Source organism: Trichoplax adhaerens, genomic scaffold (genome assembly GCF_000150275.1).
Source record: "Trichoplax adhaerens TRIADscaffold_2 genomic scaffold, whole genome shotgun sequence".
Lineage (NCBI taxonomy): Eukaryota > Metazoa > Placozoa > Uniplacotomia > Trichoplacea > Trichoplacidae > Trichoplax > Trichoplax adhaerens.
The window spans coordinates 744,752-759,476 of NW_002060944.1; the positions used below are offsets into that span (position 1 = coordinate 744,752).

The 14,725-nt window shown below is 30.7% G+C and overlaps 1 protein-coding gene across 1 annotated transcript; it reads right to left on the minus strand.

Moving 5' to 3' along the window:
• Positions 1 to 839: 839 nt before the first annotated feature.
• Positions 840 to 2,188, minus strand: TRIADDRAFT_52931 (uncharacterized protein; the record flags this gene model as incomplete). Its single annotated transcript, XM_002109709.1, has 2 exons — positions 840 to 913; positions 1,195 to 2,188. The coding sequence occupies 2 exons, from the start codon at positions 2,186 to 2,188 to the stop codon at positions 840 to 842; spliced, it is 1,068 nt and encodes a 355-aa protein (XP_002109745.1).
• Between the last annotated feature and the right edge of the window lie 12,537 nt (positions 2,189 to 14,725).

The following is a 14,725-nucleotide window of genomic DNA, read 5'->3' on the forward strand; positions in this document are numbered from 1 at the left end:
CTATACGAAATGAAACACAATACTTAGTTAATAATCAGCTAATTCTTGCAAAAAAAATCATACAATTACAAAAATATAGCACTTATATCCTTATAACAGCCTGAGAATTACAGTTATTTCGTCCATATCACTATAGAAAAGTTTAGTAAGACAACAGATTACGAGGTTATTTCGGCTAATTAATGTATTATTTCTCATTTTACTTGTGGTAAATGGCCTTAAAAGATTTAACTTGCTGTCAGTTATCTATCATTATATTAGGCTCAACTGATTAGCTAACAATTCTAGATCTAAAAGCAGTAAATTAATATTCTTGTATGTCTATAATGGACAGTATACGAGTAGAAGAACCTAGAAATTAATTACAACCATTAATTAATTATTTGCTTGACAAAAACTAGCCAAATCTCTAATTATAAGTAGGGTGACACAAGATAGATAGAAAAATAAAGCTATTGCTGAAACTATTTTCGAATTCATTAAATAGATCAAATAATAATAAACGATAACTCAACTGATGGATCCAATATTCACCTAATATCATTACAGATTAAGATTATACTAAATCTGGTTTTATCATCCATAACTAACATTAAGCTACGCCAATCAACAATATTACAATGATAATTGCTCTTGTGTTTACGCTTATAAAGTAATTAGTAGTAACTTTCCATCTTTTGCAGGAGATCCATTTATTAAATTAGCCTAGTCGCGATTGATCTAGTAAGGCTACTACCAAGACAGAAATAAGATTACCGCATTTGACTCTTAATCAATGTATTACTATTAATTAGCACTTTAATTTTAACACGAGTTTAGCCAGTAGATCCAACGCCTCTTCAATAGCCACAAGAACTTTTGCAATGCTTGTTTAGCTTAACGATGCCTAACACCCAGGTTGTAATACTAACCACTAACATTAGAGTGAAATTTGTTCTTGTATTTACAATCTGATCAGAAATAAGCTTTCATTAATTCAATTTTCCTAGATAATAGTCAATTTGATGGTCCTAATCATACAAGATCGCCATATTAACTGGATTCTTTGTCTATCCTGAAAGTATTTATAGTGAAATGTATCTAACCAATATCATCATAATTATAAAATAATATCGGAGTGCTCCTCGGTGAGGTAGAATTTTAGATTAATTCTAAATGAGTTTTCGTAAATAGTTCTCGCTTTGTCATACTCACCTAAGCCAATATAAGTAGCTCCGATGTATTTGCATGAAGTAATAATATCAGAGATTATCAAGTCACCTTGTAGAAATCTACTTTGTAGCAATCTATTTTTCAGTACCTTATTAAATATTGTAAGAGCTTCATTATACTGGCCTTGCTTGTAATAAATCGATCCCATTTTGTCATATAGCATGTTAATATCACGATGATGTTTTACATATCTTTTCAAATAAATTTTAATCGACTTTTTGTATACGTAAAGAGCCTCATCATATTTGGCTTGATTGTGTAAAATTGTTCCTATATTCGATAATAACTTGGCCACCGTATCCGAGTGTTTTTGGTTACTTTTTTTTCGTATAATTTTCAGAGCTTTGACATACATAACAAGAGCATCATCATACTTACATTGCCTATCATGTATTGAGCCAATTTTACTGTATAATGTAGCTACATCATTATGGTTACTACCAAGCAGGTTCTTATCAATTGTAAGGGCTCTATTATACATATTAAGAGCTTGATCATATTTGCCTTCGTTATCAAAGATTTCGCCTATTTTAAGATAGGATTTACTGACTACAATATTATTATCGCCATATAAGTTCAATTTTATTGTAAGTGATTTTAAATAATTATCATAGGCACTATTGGTATTGCCTTGTAATATCTTAATATCACCTTGTAGATCCAAGCATGTAATTAGTTGTTTATCATCTTGCAATTTTGTAGCTATTTCTTGTGCTCTTTGGCATATTGTATAGGCTAACGTCGGCTTTTCAAAGTAAATATAAATTCTACAAGTATGATAGTAAAGATCGAATTCAAGTCCATCAAGATCATCAGGCTTATTGATCATATAATCAAGTTGATCGATAAGCTTTTCAAGATAATACAGGGATCGCGAAAAATTTCCAACTTCATAATATTTCCGGCCTTTCTTAAATTGAAGCCGTATCTGTTTAGTGAGTTTTTCAGCTTTACCACTAATGGATGGACTTATCATATTGTTATTTTCGCTGGATTGAAATCGTTGCTATGTAAAATGAGAAGAGATATATTAAGTTCACAGTTTAACTTTCAGGCATATCAATGGCGCAATGAATAAAAATAAATGATTGGTAACTGTTCGTAAGCACAAGTATATATTGAAGCATGATTTGCACGTATATTTAACGTTATATCCTGTATTATTATACAAGGATAGATTGCGCAGTTATTTTCAGTTTAAACGATACAGTTCCTTTGACATCTATTTTTAATCTATGACTTAATGCTTTTGTGTGTACTAAGAGTATAGCTAGCAAAAGTAGAGCTTTGCAACATTAAATATTCTATGACTTACAAATTAATTAATTATAGTATTTAAATTTTTCAATACGTACTACTCGAAAAATAATCCAGTTTTTACGCAGTGAACGAAAGCCTTCGTCAATTTACAATTCTGGTAATCGTATAGCGTATAGAACAATTTCACTTATTATTTAATAACACCGGAAAGTGTATAAGGGTTCTGCTTACATCAGTCAGATAATATTTAAAATTATTTTAAGGAGAAATCATGCAGCTGCTGATGATTGTTGCCTTAATTTAGTCGATTTGATCGGCTGTATTTTTATGTATTATATAATATATTCAATTATGTTCGCATAGATGTATAAATTCTACAAACTTCGAAATTATGTTAAAAGTATAAATGCAAAATATATTACGTCAGAATACAATTAACAGAAACCTTAACTCAATAGACACCAGAAGTCATAACAGAACAGCTACCCTAGAAAGTATTTTGAAATAACCGGAAGTGTAGTATGAAATGATTATTATATATTCAATTGAGCAAACAAACATAGTAAAAAAGAAATAATGAGATGCTGTACCATATCCATTACTAATGAATTATGATAGCCGTTTAAAATAAATGACTCGATTTGAATCATGATCTAACTTTTTTAAGCTTGCATGCAGTACAATTTGTAAACACGGAATTCGTTGATTTTCGATTCATTCACTTGAGTAGAATTAAATTATCATAAGATGCAAATGGCTAAGGAAATATACAACTTGATCACAATATTCTTACCGGATTTATTGCATTAAAAGATCGCATTGTATTACGGGTATTACCTAATCATATTTTTAATTAATGAGAATAGAACTCATTCGCCGTGCCCTAGAGGCATATCTTGTCTCCAGAATCTACTCTATAGAGCGGCATTTTCGCATTTATCGTACATAATAATACGATGTGGACGTGAATGTGGATTTTTAGAATACGTATTATGTTGATGCCAAATTGCCTGGAGTTATATTAGACGCTAAAATTATTAATGTGTAATGCTAAATAGCTTGCTATTTTTACTAACAATGACTGTATAAAACAGTTTCTGACTTTATTACCATACTTTAGATATTTACAATTAATAGAATAATACTCTTTCACAATAGGTAATAGGCATGAATGATAATATGATGCCAAAGTAAAATACTTGTAAACGCAATTTTAAAGTGCTATCGATGTAATTTTCCTACACCTATTGAAAATAAAACGGCCAAGAATTTGCTCAAGCGACTGCAAATTGGATCTTTAACCTTATGCAATAGCTAAGGCTGTAACGGTTTTAGTTAAGTCTTTGTTAGAACGCCTGTCCTGCTCCTTACTCTTACCGTTACAACCGTCGCAACTGGTCTCTTATCCAGTGATTATATATGCTGTATATCAAACGCTATCATACTGTACTATTTATCCCTAATACCTTAATAGGTTGTACAAAAATATTATGTGAATACATTACAGCTTTGATGTATTTGCATGGCGTAGCAATGACCGAGACTATCTGAATGTCTGGTAGTTGTCTACTTTACAGTACTATATTAAGTATTGTAAGAACTTTATTATAAATCGTAGTCGTACATAAAGTAAATCCATCCTATTTTGTCAGATAGATTACGAATAATTAATAGAGTAAATATCATGACGAGATTTCTATGCATTTCTAACCAAATTTCATCAACTCCTTATATACATAAAGGGCCTCATCATATTTGGCTTAATTGTGTAAACTTTTCCTATTTTCCATAATAACTCGGCTACCGTATCTAAATGGTTTTGATTTCACTTTACTCGCTTATTTTTTAGGGCATTGACATACATAATAAGATTGGATTTTATCATAAATGGCCTGTTATACATATTAAGAGCTTGATCATATTTGCCTTTTTTATCGTAGATTTCGTATATTTTACGATAGGATTTACTGAAAAAAAACATTATTATCGTCATATAAGATTATTTCATTGTAAGTGATTTTAAATAACTATGATAATCATCATTGGTATCGCCTGGTAATATCTCAATGTCGCCTCAAAGATCCAAGCATGCAGTAAATTCTTCTTCATCTTTCAATTTCGTAGCTATTTTTTGTGCTATTTGGCATGTTGTATACCAACTTGAAGTAGTGTACACAATAATATTGTAGCAAAGACGATGATAATTAATAATATACATATTCGGGTATGTTAAAACAAATAAAAGGTGTGAGTACGTACATATTTTATGCAGTATACGATGTATGACGAGCTTAGGTTCTATCAGTATAAATAATTATATAAGATAGCAATAAGTAAGATGAATTCATGTCGGTAATCTATTACTTTAGACTATAGTACTTTTTAGAGTAACTAGTACAAACTCCCGTCGCTTTGCTGACGGTTTACGATAATGTGCTCATTTAACAGATAGTATTACCATTTGATAGACCTGTCAGAGGTTCAGTAACTTTATACCGTGTAGATAAAATATCATGAAAATGAAAGATTATACATGTAAATACAGTATTTTCTAAATTAATTACTATCATTATAAAATGATTACGGGTATTTAAACAGAGCCTGATGCAAATATCACAATTGAAAGAATAGTTATTTCTGCTCAGTATGACTTCAGGAAATTGAGCATTGAGATTTATGGGAACAATAATTAATATTGGGCGTCAGCATGTCGTTCGACTTTTAAGTAGAATAATAATTATAGCATATTTTGAGTCCAAACAGTACATATACTGTAGAAAAAAGTATCATGAATGAATCGTATACTTGTAGATGCACTATAATATTGATTACTGTTGGTGTGAAATATTCGTAAGTATCCGAACAGAGTCTCAAGCAAAACTGGTAATCGAAGCAATAATTATTTCTTCTCAGTACAACATTGGCCAATTAAGCATTATGATTTACGAACATTAATAATATTAGGCGTAAAATAGCCGTTCAACTTTTAAGTAGAATAAAAGTTATAGCATATTTTGGGTTCAAATAGCACATATACTGTAGACGAAGTATCAAGAATGAAATGCTATACAGAATACTGTAAAATGGCGATTTTTCGGGATTTGTAGTACTTGCAGCAATCGAAATTATTTCAATGTTAGATCATTTATTCTCATAAATTAACTTTACAAAAACATTTACTAAACTCTATAGTAAGAATATGAAATATGCTATAACATCAAATAAATATGTTCATCTATTTTGTTATCAAAATATTTAAAAAGAAAATAACATGTCGTGTACTTGTATATGTGAACTATAGTGATGTCAGTTATACTGTACGTTAGTTATCTCATAATAAAACTTTGTTTCTACTACATGTTATCCGCCTGGTTATTTTTGTTGCGATAATAAAGGTTGTACTATCGTGAGACACTATCATACAGCTTTAAGCCTTGAACTGTAATGGACGGTACTTCTAGCACCGGGAGAAACTTCGCTACAAGCAATAAGTAACACAGTATTATCTCGATATTATCCTGATAGTATCTTGATAGAATCTTACTAATATCAGAACTGTACATTATATCATCAATAAAATATGAAGAAAAGAAAAGATAGTTGAAACCCCTAATTCCCAAATAGAGACTGATACAAACATCACAATTAAAACCATTATTATTTCTGTTTAGCATAAGTCAATTAAATATTAAGATTTATCTGCAACAGTAACATTACGCACAGACTAAGGTATTGTTGGAGTATATAAATACTATAACTACATCTGTATACTCTTGCCCCCCCATGTCCTATCAGCTATGAGAGAGAAATAGCGATTCGAATTCATATGCATATCACTATTAAATAGTTGATTTCTCATTACTTTTCCTTACTCCGTGCTTACTTAGCTCGGGAAATATCCAGTTTGGCCGTAGCTGTTCTTATTTTTGCAACTATTTTACAAGTTGGATTGTAATCGATAATAGCAATTTACGAAACTAATTAATCCATTTCAATTGTCATCGTAACTTGTGAAATCGCACTAAAACTAAATCTTTACTTCTTCAAGTAATCAACGTAATAAGATGTTTTTACTCTTGATAGGATGCCTGAAGTATAATTTTGGGGAGTAACACCAATTCTACCCCTACTCTTAGCTCTAACACGAACTCTAATTCCAATCCTAGCCCTAGAAATCATCCTAAATCGTATTATGAAGTCAAAGAATATGTTCAAGCGACTGAAAATAGATTTTAGACCATGTAAGATAGCTTAGGTAGTCCTTATACATCGTATTGTGATTATGAATCAGAACCGTTGTTCATATGGACATTAATAGAATCATTTTCATTAGAAGAAGCTCGGAAAACAGCTTATCGTAAAGGTTTTGTTAAAAATCATCCAATAGGTGAATGTCATCTAACATGGTCAGCATTTCGATTATCGAAAATCAGAATGGATACAATCGTAATCTCGTATGGAGTGACAGACATATTATCGTGTAACATGTAGTTTTAATGCAGTAAATCGTTGCGGTTACATGCGAGGAGAACTTTGTTGTAATCCTTATGTCTTCAGTACGTATAGTGGATATCGATACTACTACGTTGATTATGTCAATATACGTGGACAATTGGTTATATAAGCATTTCTAAATTTTATTTTCGGTTTAGATAATACCCGTTCAAATTTCTTAGACTAACTTCTCTTTCTATAAGATAGTCTTTGATTCAATTAATTTCGGAGTATAGAAATGTTAAGATAATGAAAAAGGCAATGGACTCATTCTAAGAATAGTATCTATCTATTTTTTTAATTGAATGTAATTCACAAACAGCATCTGTCATGTACTAAATTACCATGAGTAGTTTTTATATGTAAATAAATATGTATATTTAGTTCAAGTTTGGAGATGGTAACTGTCATAAAGTTACTAAGCTTATTCTATTACTAAATATAGAGCAAATACACGCAACGGGATCAAGATTGGTCATATCAATATATACGTTGTAAATTCTGTATCCTTAAGTGGATAGACATTATTTTATTATTGCGATAATTCCAAAATTTAGCGGTAGATCCTCGAACATAGATGTTGGGAACTAATTTAGTAGATCCCATTGTTAATTACCGACATATAGTAAACCTGATTGAGAAATTTGAACATGTATTTTGAATATTGTAGATTAAAACCTTATAATAAGTGTATTAGGTAAAAAGTAAGAGCAACATTGGGAATATTTTATCATATTAAATTTGCAGTTAAGAGGATTAGACTAGAGTTTAGAGAAGCCCTGAATGAAATATTTTGGTGAGTTGTCACTCTGTAAGTGGTTTTACCACGGTTCAAAAGACTTAAAGTAGTAGTTAAATCGGATTGTAAAGCTAAAATATCAATTCAAGCATTTTAATCCGGCTAATAAAATAAATTTTTAATTTCGTTGTAAATTGAAGAATTGTTGTTCAGGTCAGTTGAATAAGGTTCGGACCGGGGAATATATTTCCCAATACAGCAGATTGCCTAATGACCCTATATTCTCATCTTAATAAGTCTTTAGTGATAGTAGATATATTGTAATTAAATTCTCAACCATATTGCTAGCCATTACAAATTGAGGCCTATAACACCCGCATTTATATCGCTTGCTTTATAAAATATAAAATTCCTCTTTCTTTTAATTATCCATTCCTTGATCTCTATGAGGATTCTCAAGTCCTCGAATGAGAATAGTATTATTCTTCTTCCTATTACAATAACTCTGGGCGCATATTGATATATGAAATTTTCAGTCTATATATAGAGAGAGAGAAAGACTAAAAATGACGTAATAACACATGCAGGACTACTTAGCCATTCCTCTTCAAACTAGGCGTAACGATGACCATAGACTTGATCACCAATACCAATAATGAATAGGTATATTGACATTGAAAAATCGAATAAAGCTGGTCTATTAAAGATTAACTTAGTAGCTGCACCCATTTCAGTATCATTATCAATGCGATTTCGAACGATTACAAATATATTTCCAAAGAAAGCTGACGAAGCCATAATTCATACTGCTAATTTTAGAGATGTGTGAACGAGAATATTTTCATAGCTTAAAGCCAAATTCAAATCTTGAACGAGCGAATACGTAGTTATCTTCGCTGGAACTATACCACATAAATATTCTAACAATTAATAAAAACTGAATTTTTAAAGGCAAACTGCAATCAGAATCTGCCCGAGAATGCGGGTACTCTGAGCTATCAGTATTACTATAACTAGACCATCAGATCTAGATATTTTCTAATCCAGGCATATAATAAGTAGGATCCCGCCACTAGCGTAGGTCAGTTCAATTACAGGATCTATAAATACTAGTAAAACCCACGTTCGTTTTACGTCCCGTATAGTATGTACTCGCACTTTTACTTTACAATTTGTGTCAAGTATCAAAGAAAGTAACCAGTATTGTGTTACCAACTCTGATTATATTTTTAGCTGCATTACATGTTGCACTAATTTTCTGTGGCTTAGAAGTACGTCTTACTATGTTGTCTCTAAACAGGAACTTTTCAAAGGAAAACCTCGATATGTGTACGTTGCTATTACAAGCTTATATTTCATATGTTAAGTTTACTTCGATTACATCCTCAATTCCTATCTATTACATTTGTTATTGTATTTACTTACTTATTATAAGGTGCTATCCGGAAAATGAACTTTACGATACTTGAGTTAATGACAATCTATACCTGACATTGATACTATTTGGCCATGTATTACAGAAATATCAATATCATCCTTTTGGTGTCTAATTTTCCTGATTTGTAATGATAATTAAGATATATATACATATGCTGCATTTTATCATTTGCAACTTGCTCTCCTTGACTATCCAATATATATAGTTTTATGATTTAGAAAAATTCATGTTACCATTTTCAAGTTGGCTTAGCTTGAGTGATTTCTCGTACATTAACATGACTTTATTATACTCTCTCTGAAGGTATGGACACTTCAATATTATTGCATGAATGACTGGCATTGACATAATTTTCACTCGATAAAAAATAACAATCCTATTTCTAGTGCTTCGTATAGACTTTCCAATCTTGTTGGTTTCGATTTTATAACCTTTTCATATCGTTTTGTTCGTCCAAACATTAGCTTATTTTGAACTGATCTAACCCTTTCCAGCCAATTTTTCTACTCAATCCATTAGTCCATTTGCGTTAAGAATATTAATCATACCTATTCTTAGGAAGACGTTATACTAAACTTTATCAATGGTATCTGTAGTTTGGAAAAGCAGATGAATTTGATCAATAATCATTTCAAATAATTAAAATACTTTTTGATATGATAAATCTTTCTCGCTATCGTTACTTTCACTATATATAGACATTTTTAGCAGAGCATTTTTAGACTCGATCAGTAACTGATTACCCTTTAATGAATTTTACTAAAGCCACAAACGTCTTTATAAATCTTTTATCATTCCGTATAATATTTCTAGTACTAATCCCTTTATTAAACCCATTAAAAATTGTTAGTATTTTCATTTTTAATGCTTCGATCCAGTCTATTTCTATCCTAACTCACCTACTTCAAGCATTATGGACGTATAATTGCTTCTGTAGTTTAGAGTGAACTACAGAAAATAATTAGGCTTCTCGTATTTATTTTAATGAAAGAAATTAAGGAGAATCTTACACATCTATTTTTTTATTCGGAAAGCACGTGTATTATAATTATTAAAGAAATGTGAAAATGTCCGAATACTATCCTGCAGTAGTCAGAAGATTTATCAATTAATTAAATATACGCCAGATAAATTAGAGTAAAAAAAGATGTAATTGAGACAGTTGGCTTAATTAAGTTATAAATTTAATACATCCAGCAGGAATATCCCATTAAAGGAGAAATGGCAAAATTCATTAATTAAAAAGACTTTCAATCCCATCATAAAGAAATACTTCTTTTATAGACTCTAGTTTTAGACCCATACACCAGAAAAATAGAGAGTATGGATAAATAGGATTATTTTACTTGTTTTATTCCCCACATTACAGTACTTCTAGCTGTCAGTTACTCAATTTCTGTAGCAATTCCAGATCCAATTGACTACCAAGCGTAAACGTGTAATTTTACCATGAGATAAATGTTTTTAGTCTAACATCGACTCTTCATGAACCAGCTTCGTAACAAGGTGTGATATATACCAATCACGAAATTCCAAATTTTCGAAAAATAAGGGCTTTATTGAATCTTATACAAAGATTAACTACACACAGCTCTACTCTAGCCGAATACTACTACTAAAGACTTCTACAACGAACTAACAGAATAATCTAAAGTTGCATGCTTTTATACTTTCCGTAGCATTCGCAGCTACAATCCGCATGGCAACCTTTTACCTTATTTTACACATAGTTAAATTATTCTTAGTAAGACTATTCTACTGCGGACCATTATTAATCCAATATGGATACGACTACAGTACTTACGTAGACATTATTCACACCAGCCAAAGTACAATGAATTAACCATATCCTAATATATGATTTACACTTCTATTTTTACCTATAGCCTTATCAGTAACTCAACAGCTTACTGTATATAGTCATCTGTACTCTAGCATAGAGTCTCTACCACTACAGTCTATAGTTATAGCTACCAAATATCTCTTAGGATAAATATCTACCGTACATTATACTACACATGGCTAACAGTCTACAATCACAATACTAAGTAACACAACGATAACGTGAAGCAAATTTCTAAATCTCTAAATTGCTAAAGTCTCTGGGATTCAGTATCCCTAACTATCTCAAAAGTATTTAGATGCCTTTGGTAATACATTAAATGACTATAAAATTCCGATTTTATTCAGCTATCTACCCAGCTTGAATACTCTTCGGCAGCGACTAGTAGGAGTGAGTCATCGTAAGGTTGTGAAAGTTAATTCCTACCGGATGGCTAAATTAATACTAAGATATTTATAACCTTAGACATGTATCGAATGATTCTAGATAACTAGACTACAGTATGTCCATGCACAGAATTATTTATGGTATCACCTATAATTCAGGATATTTATTAATCGCATGCGTTACAAGACATAGCACTATAATCAATTAACATCAGTTACCCTATAAGAACTCTTGCTGCAGTGCAGCTTAATTTATTGTAACAAATAATAACTACAGTGATTCTTACTGTAAGCCATTAATAGCTATCAACTACTGTAAGTAAACGTTTAGTTGCCTAAATTTAGTCAGCTATTTATTTACGGTAGTTGGTACCGTGAAGCGATTCTTGGTCTAATTGTATCTTATTTCGTCTTCGCGTTAACTTGGTATATGTCATAAATTATCAATTGAAAAAGGATTTAATAAGTTAAGTAACAATAATATTAATAATCCATAAATATGAAGATTCATTAATTAAACGATTAAAATTAGCTAGATACCCACTATCATCTAATTCCAAATAGGTATCAAAAAGTTCTATCTTCATTTATCATCTTATTCAATATTAGAAATACGAGTTACTTACTTGCTATCATGAAAAGCACAATAATGGAACTATTGAACAATTGCAGCCGTTACAATTACTACACACTATAGCCGCCTGAAATATTTTAATTGTATGATATCGTTCAACTAATATTTCAACTGAAAGGTTGGGAACAAAAATTTTGCAAATACTTATTGGTTATATTCGTCTGTTCATACCACCCCCTAAGCATTAAATTTTCTTATATAGTGTAATAATAGTAACCCATCCCACATTATAAAATACCGAAATGAGAAAAATTCAAGTTAAAATCTATTAATAACCAACGTGCTTGGCAAACAATAACTATCATCAATCATAATCATCGTTGTACAAAAAATAGAAGAAAAAAATAATTGCTAGATTCATGGTCATCGCCTTACTGACAATCTTTTATATTGCAAGTATTAGGCAATATCTATAGGAATAATGCTTTATACGAACGCTTTTAGTCTCGAATATTTGCTTATTTCTTATGGGCAATGAGCCTGATTGTATAAATTACCTTATTATAATCACTATTTCTTTAAGTTTGAAAAAGGACATCCTAGCGTAATAATGACTCTAGTTACTTTATCTTAACTTAGCGTTAAAGAACTAACCTGTGATGAAAAAAGTCGGCGAACCATACCAAAAATTATAGCTTGTATTTTTTTTTCTTGGCGATGCCCGAATGTTAATAGAGACCTCTTATTCTGTTCAAGAGAAATAAATCAATGAAAGATTGAGATAATACAGAAGTAGCTATGCGTATAATGCTTTAGCTTATACTTTTTTCCGAGTTATCTTTGTATCCAAGGTAAATGAACTTGACGAATCAATTTCAAGGACTACAATACATAATTTATTAGTATGAGATGAGTTTATTCATGGAAATTAATGAAAGTAATTTGTATCATGACTCAGAGTGAAAAAATAACCGATCTTATTATCGCAAAGCATGAGGTAGTATCCGACATCTTTCAAATTTACAACTTACTTGTCCAATTGGGTAGAATTGATAATTCAAGAAATGAGCTTTAGTAACAGTTGAGTCGGTTTCTGTGACGGTTTTTTAGATCTGGAGGTTGTTCATGATATTACTGCTTTAATAGCTTTTTCCATGAATGAGATCAGTATGAAGGACAAATAATAATATATAGATTCTTATAAATGACCCATAATTCCTTATTCTATCCAGTGAACAATAGTTTTTATAGTCGTAGCTAACTACAGTGGATAGCCAGGTATACTGTATTCTTCAACGACATAATTTGAAATCATAACCGCATGTCTGTTAGGTAGCTTATTTTACATCTTAATTTAGTTATAGAATAGCGATGGAGCTTTGGGAGGGGTTTCTCATAGAATAATCATTTAACTATATACTACAATTATTGTTCTTGATCATGATCTCCAACTGGTAAAATAGAGAGAATTCCTTCGAAAAATAATTTGTAAATTGGAATTCATTTCGAAAAATCAGCTGAAACCAACGCAATATTAAATATGGCACGATGTATTATAAATGGAATAACTGAGAATATTATTTACTAATTAGGGATTGCAATTTAGAGATGGATATAATAGATAATAATGGTAAATTGAAATAGAATTTCAAGCACAGTGAATAACTGTTTCTAATATGGGAAATTCAATTCCATTCAAAATGATCACTAAAAATAGTAATATCCAATAAGAAAGAATTTCAATTTTACGCATACTGCATTAATATAGAAGGATTGAAAACACAGTTAGTTGATAATTGTATAAAGATAAAATTCACCATAGTAAGTTGATATTTTTTTCTATATTAAACACATAATTATTAAAGGAGACTGATAGAATAAAAAAAAATTAGTATAGCACTTAATTGCTGTTAAATTTATTACGATCTAGAAATGATGCGAAAATCATTTCTATTTCATACCAGTACAGGAATCAATCGATAGAGTTGATTCGAATAAGTAGTTGGCATGAAGATTGTAATGGACAATGAACGATCAATGATAACGATAGGAAGAAGATGAATCTTTCTGCCTAAGATATGATGGCCTAACGTGTAGGATTAATACATGGCATCGAATTGTCATTAGTTTATATCTAGCTCAAATGAGAGATAAATTAAGCTGGTTATGACTGTAATGATTGAGTGATTGGTAAGGAAGAGCTAATACACTACTATAAAATTAGTGGATTGTACTGAAATTAGTGACGGACGATCGATAAATTGAACTCGTCATGATTGCAAGATAGGAGTAGCTTAACTATAAGAGAAAAAGCACTTCATGTACTTGATAAATTAATTTTTTACCCTGAACTGCGTAATGAAAGGATGGACGAAATTAAATTGGCCGTAGATATGATGATGGTAGTTTTTACGGGACGAATGATATTAGCTATTATAGCATGAAAGTATTTATTGAGCTGTTTAGCCTTAACAATAGATGAATTAAACTATCCATGATTATATTGATAGCGTTAGTTTATAGACAAGAAATAATACAGACAGTCATGAAATTAAAGTATTGCTTTAAGCTGTTTCGCGAAACGAAGGGTATTTAAACTAAGACTTAAAGATAGAGTAATTGATAGTAAGAGGAGATCAAGACTTTTTAATGTATAAAAACCTGTTTATTTGCCAGAGCAATTTAACGGTAAGGTTTATTTGATGGAGAAGACGAAATAAAGACATTTGGATGCATAAAATTCACTTCATTCACTTAAGCAATTTAATGATAGAATAAT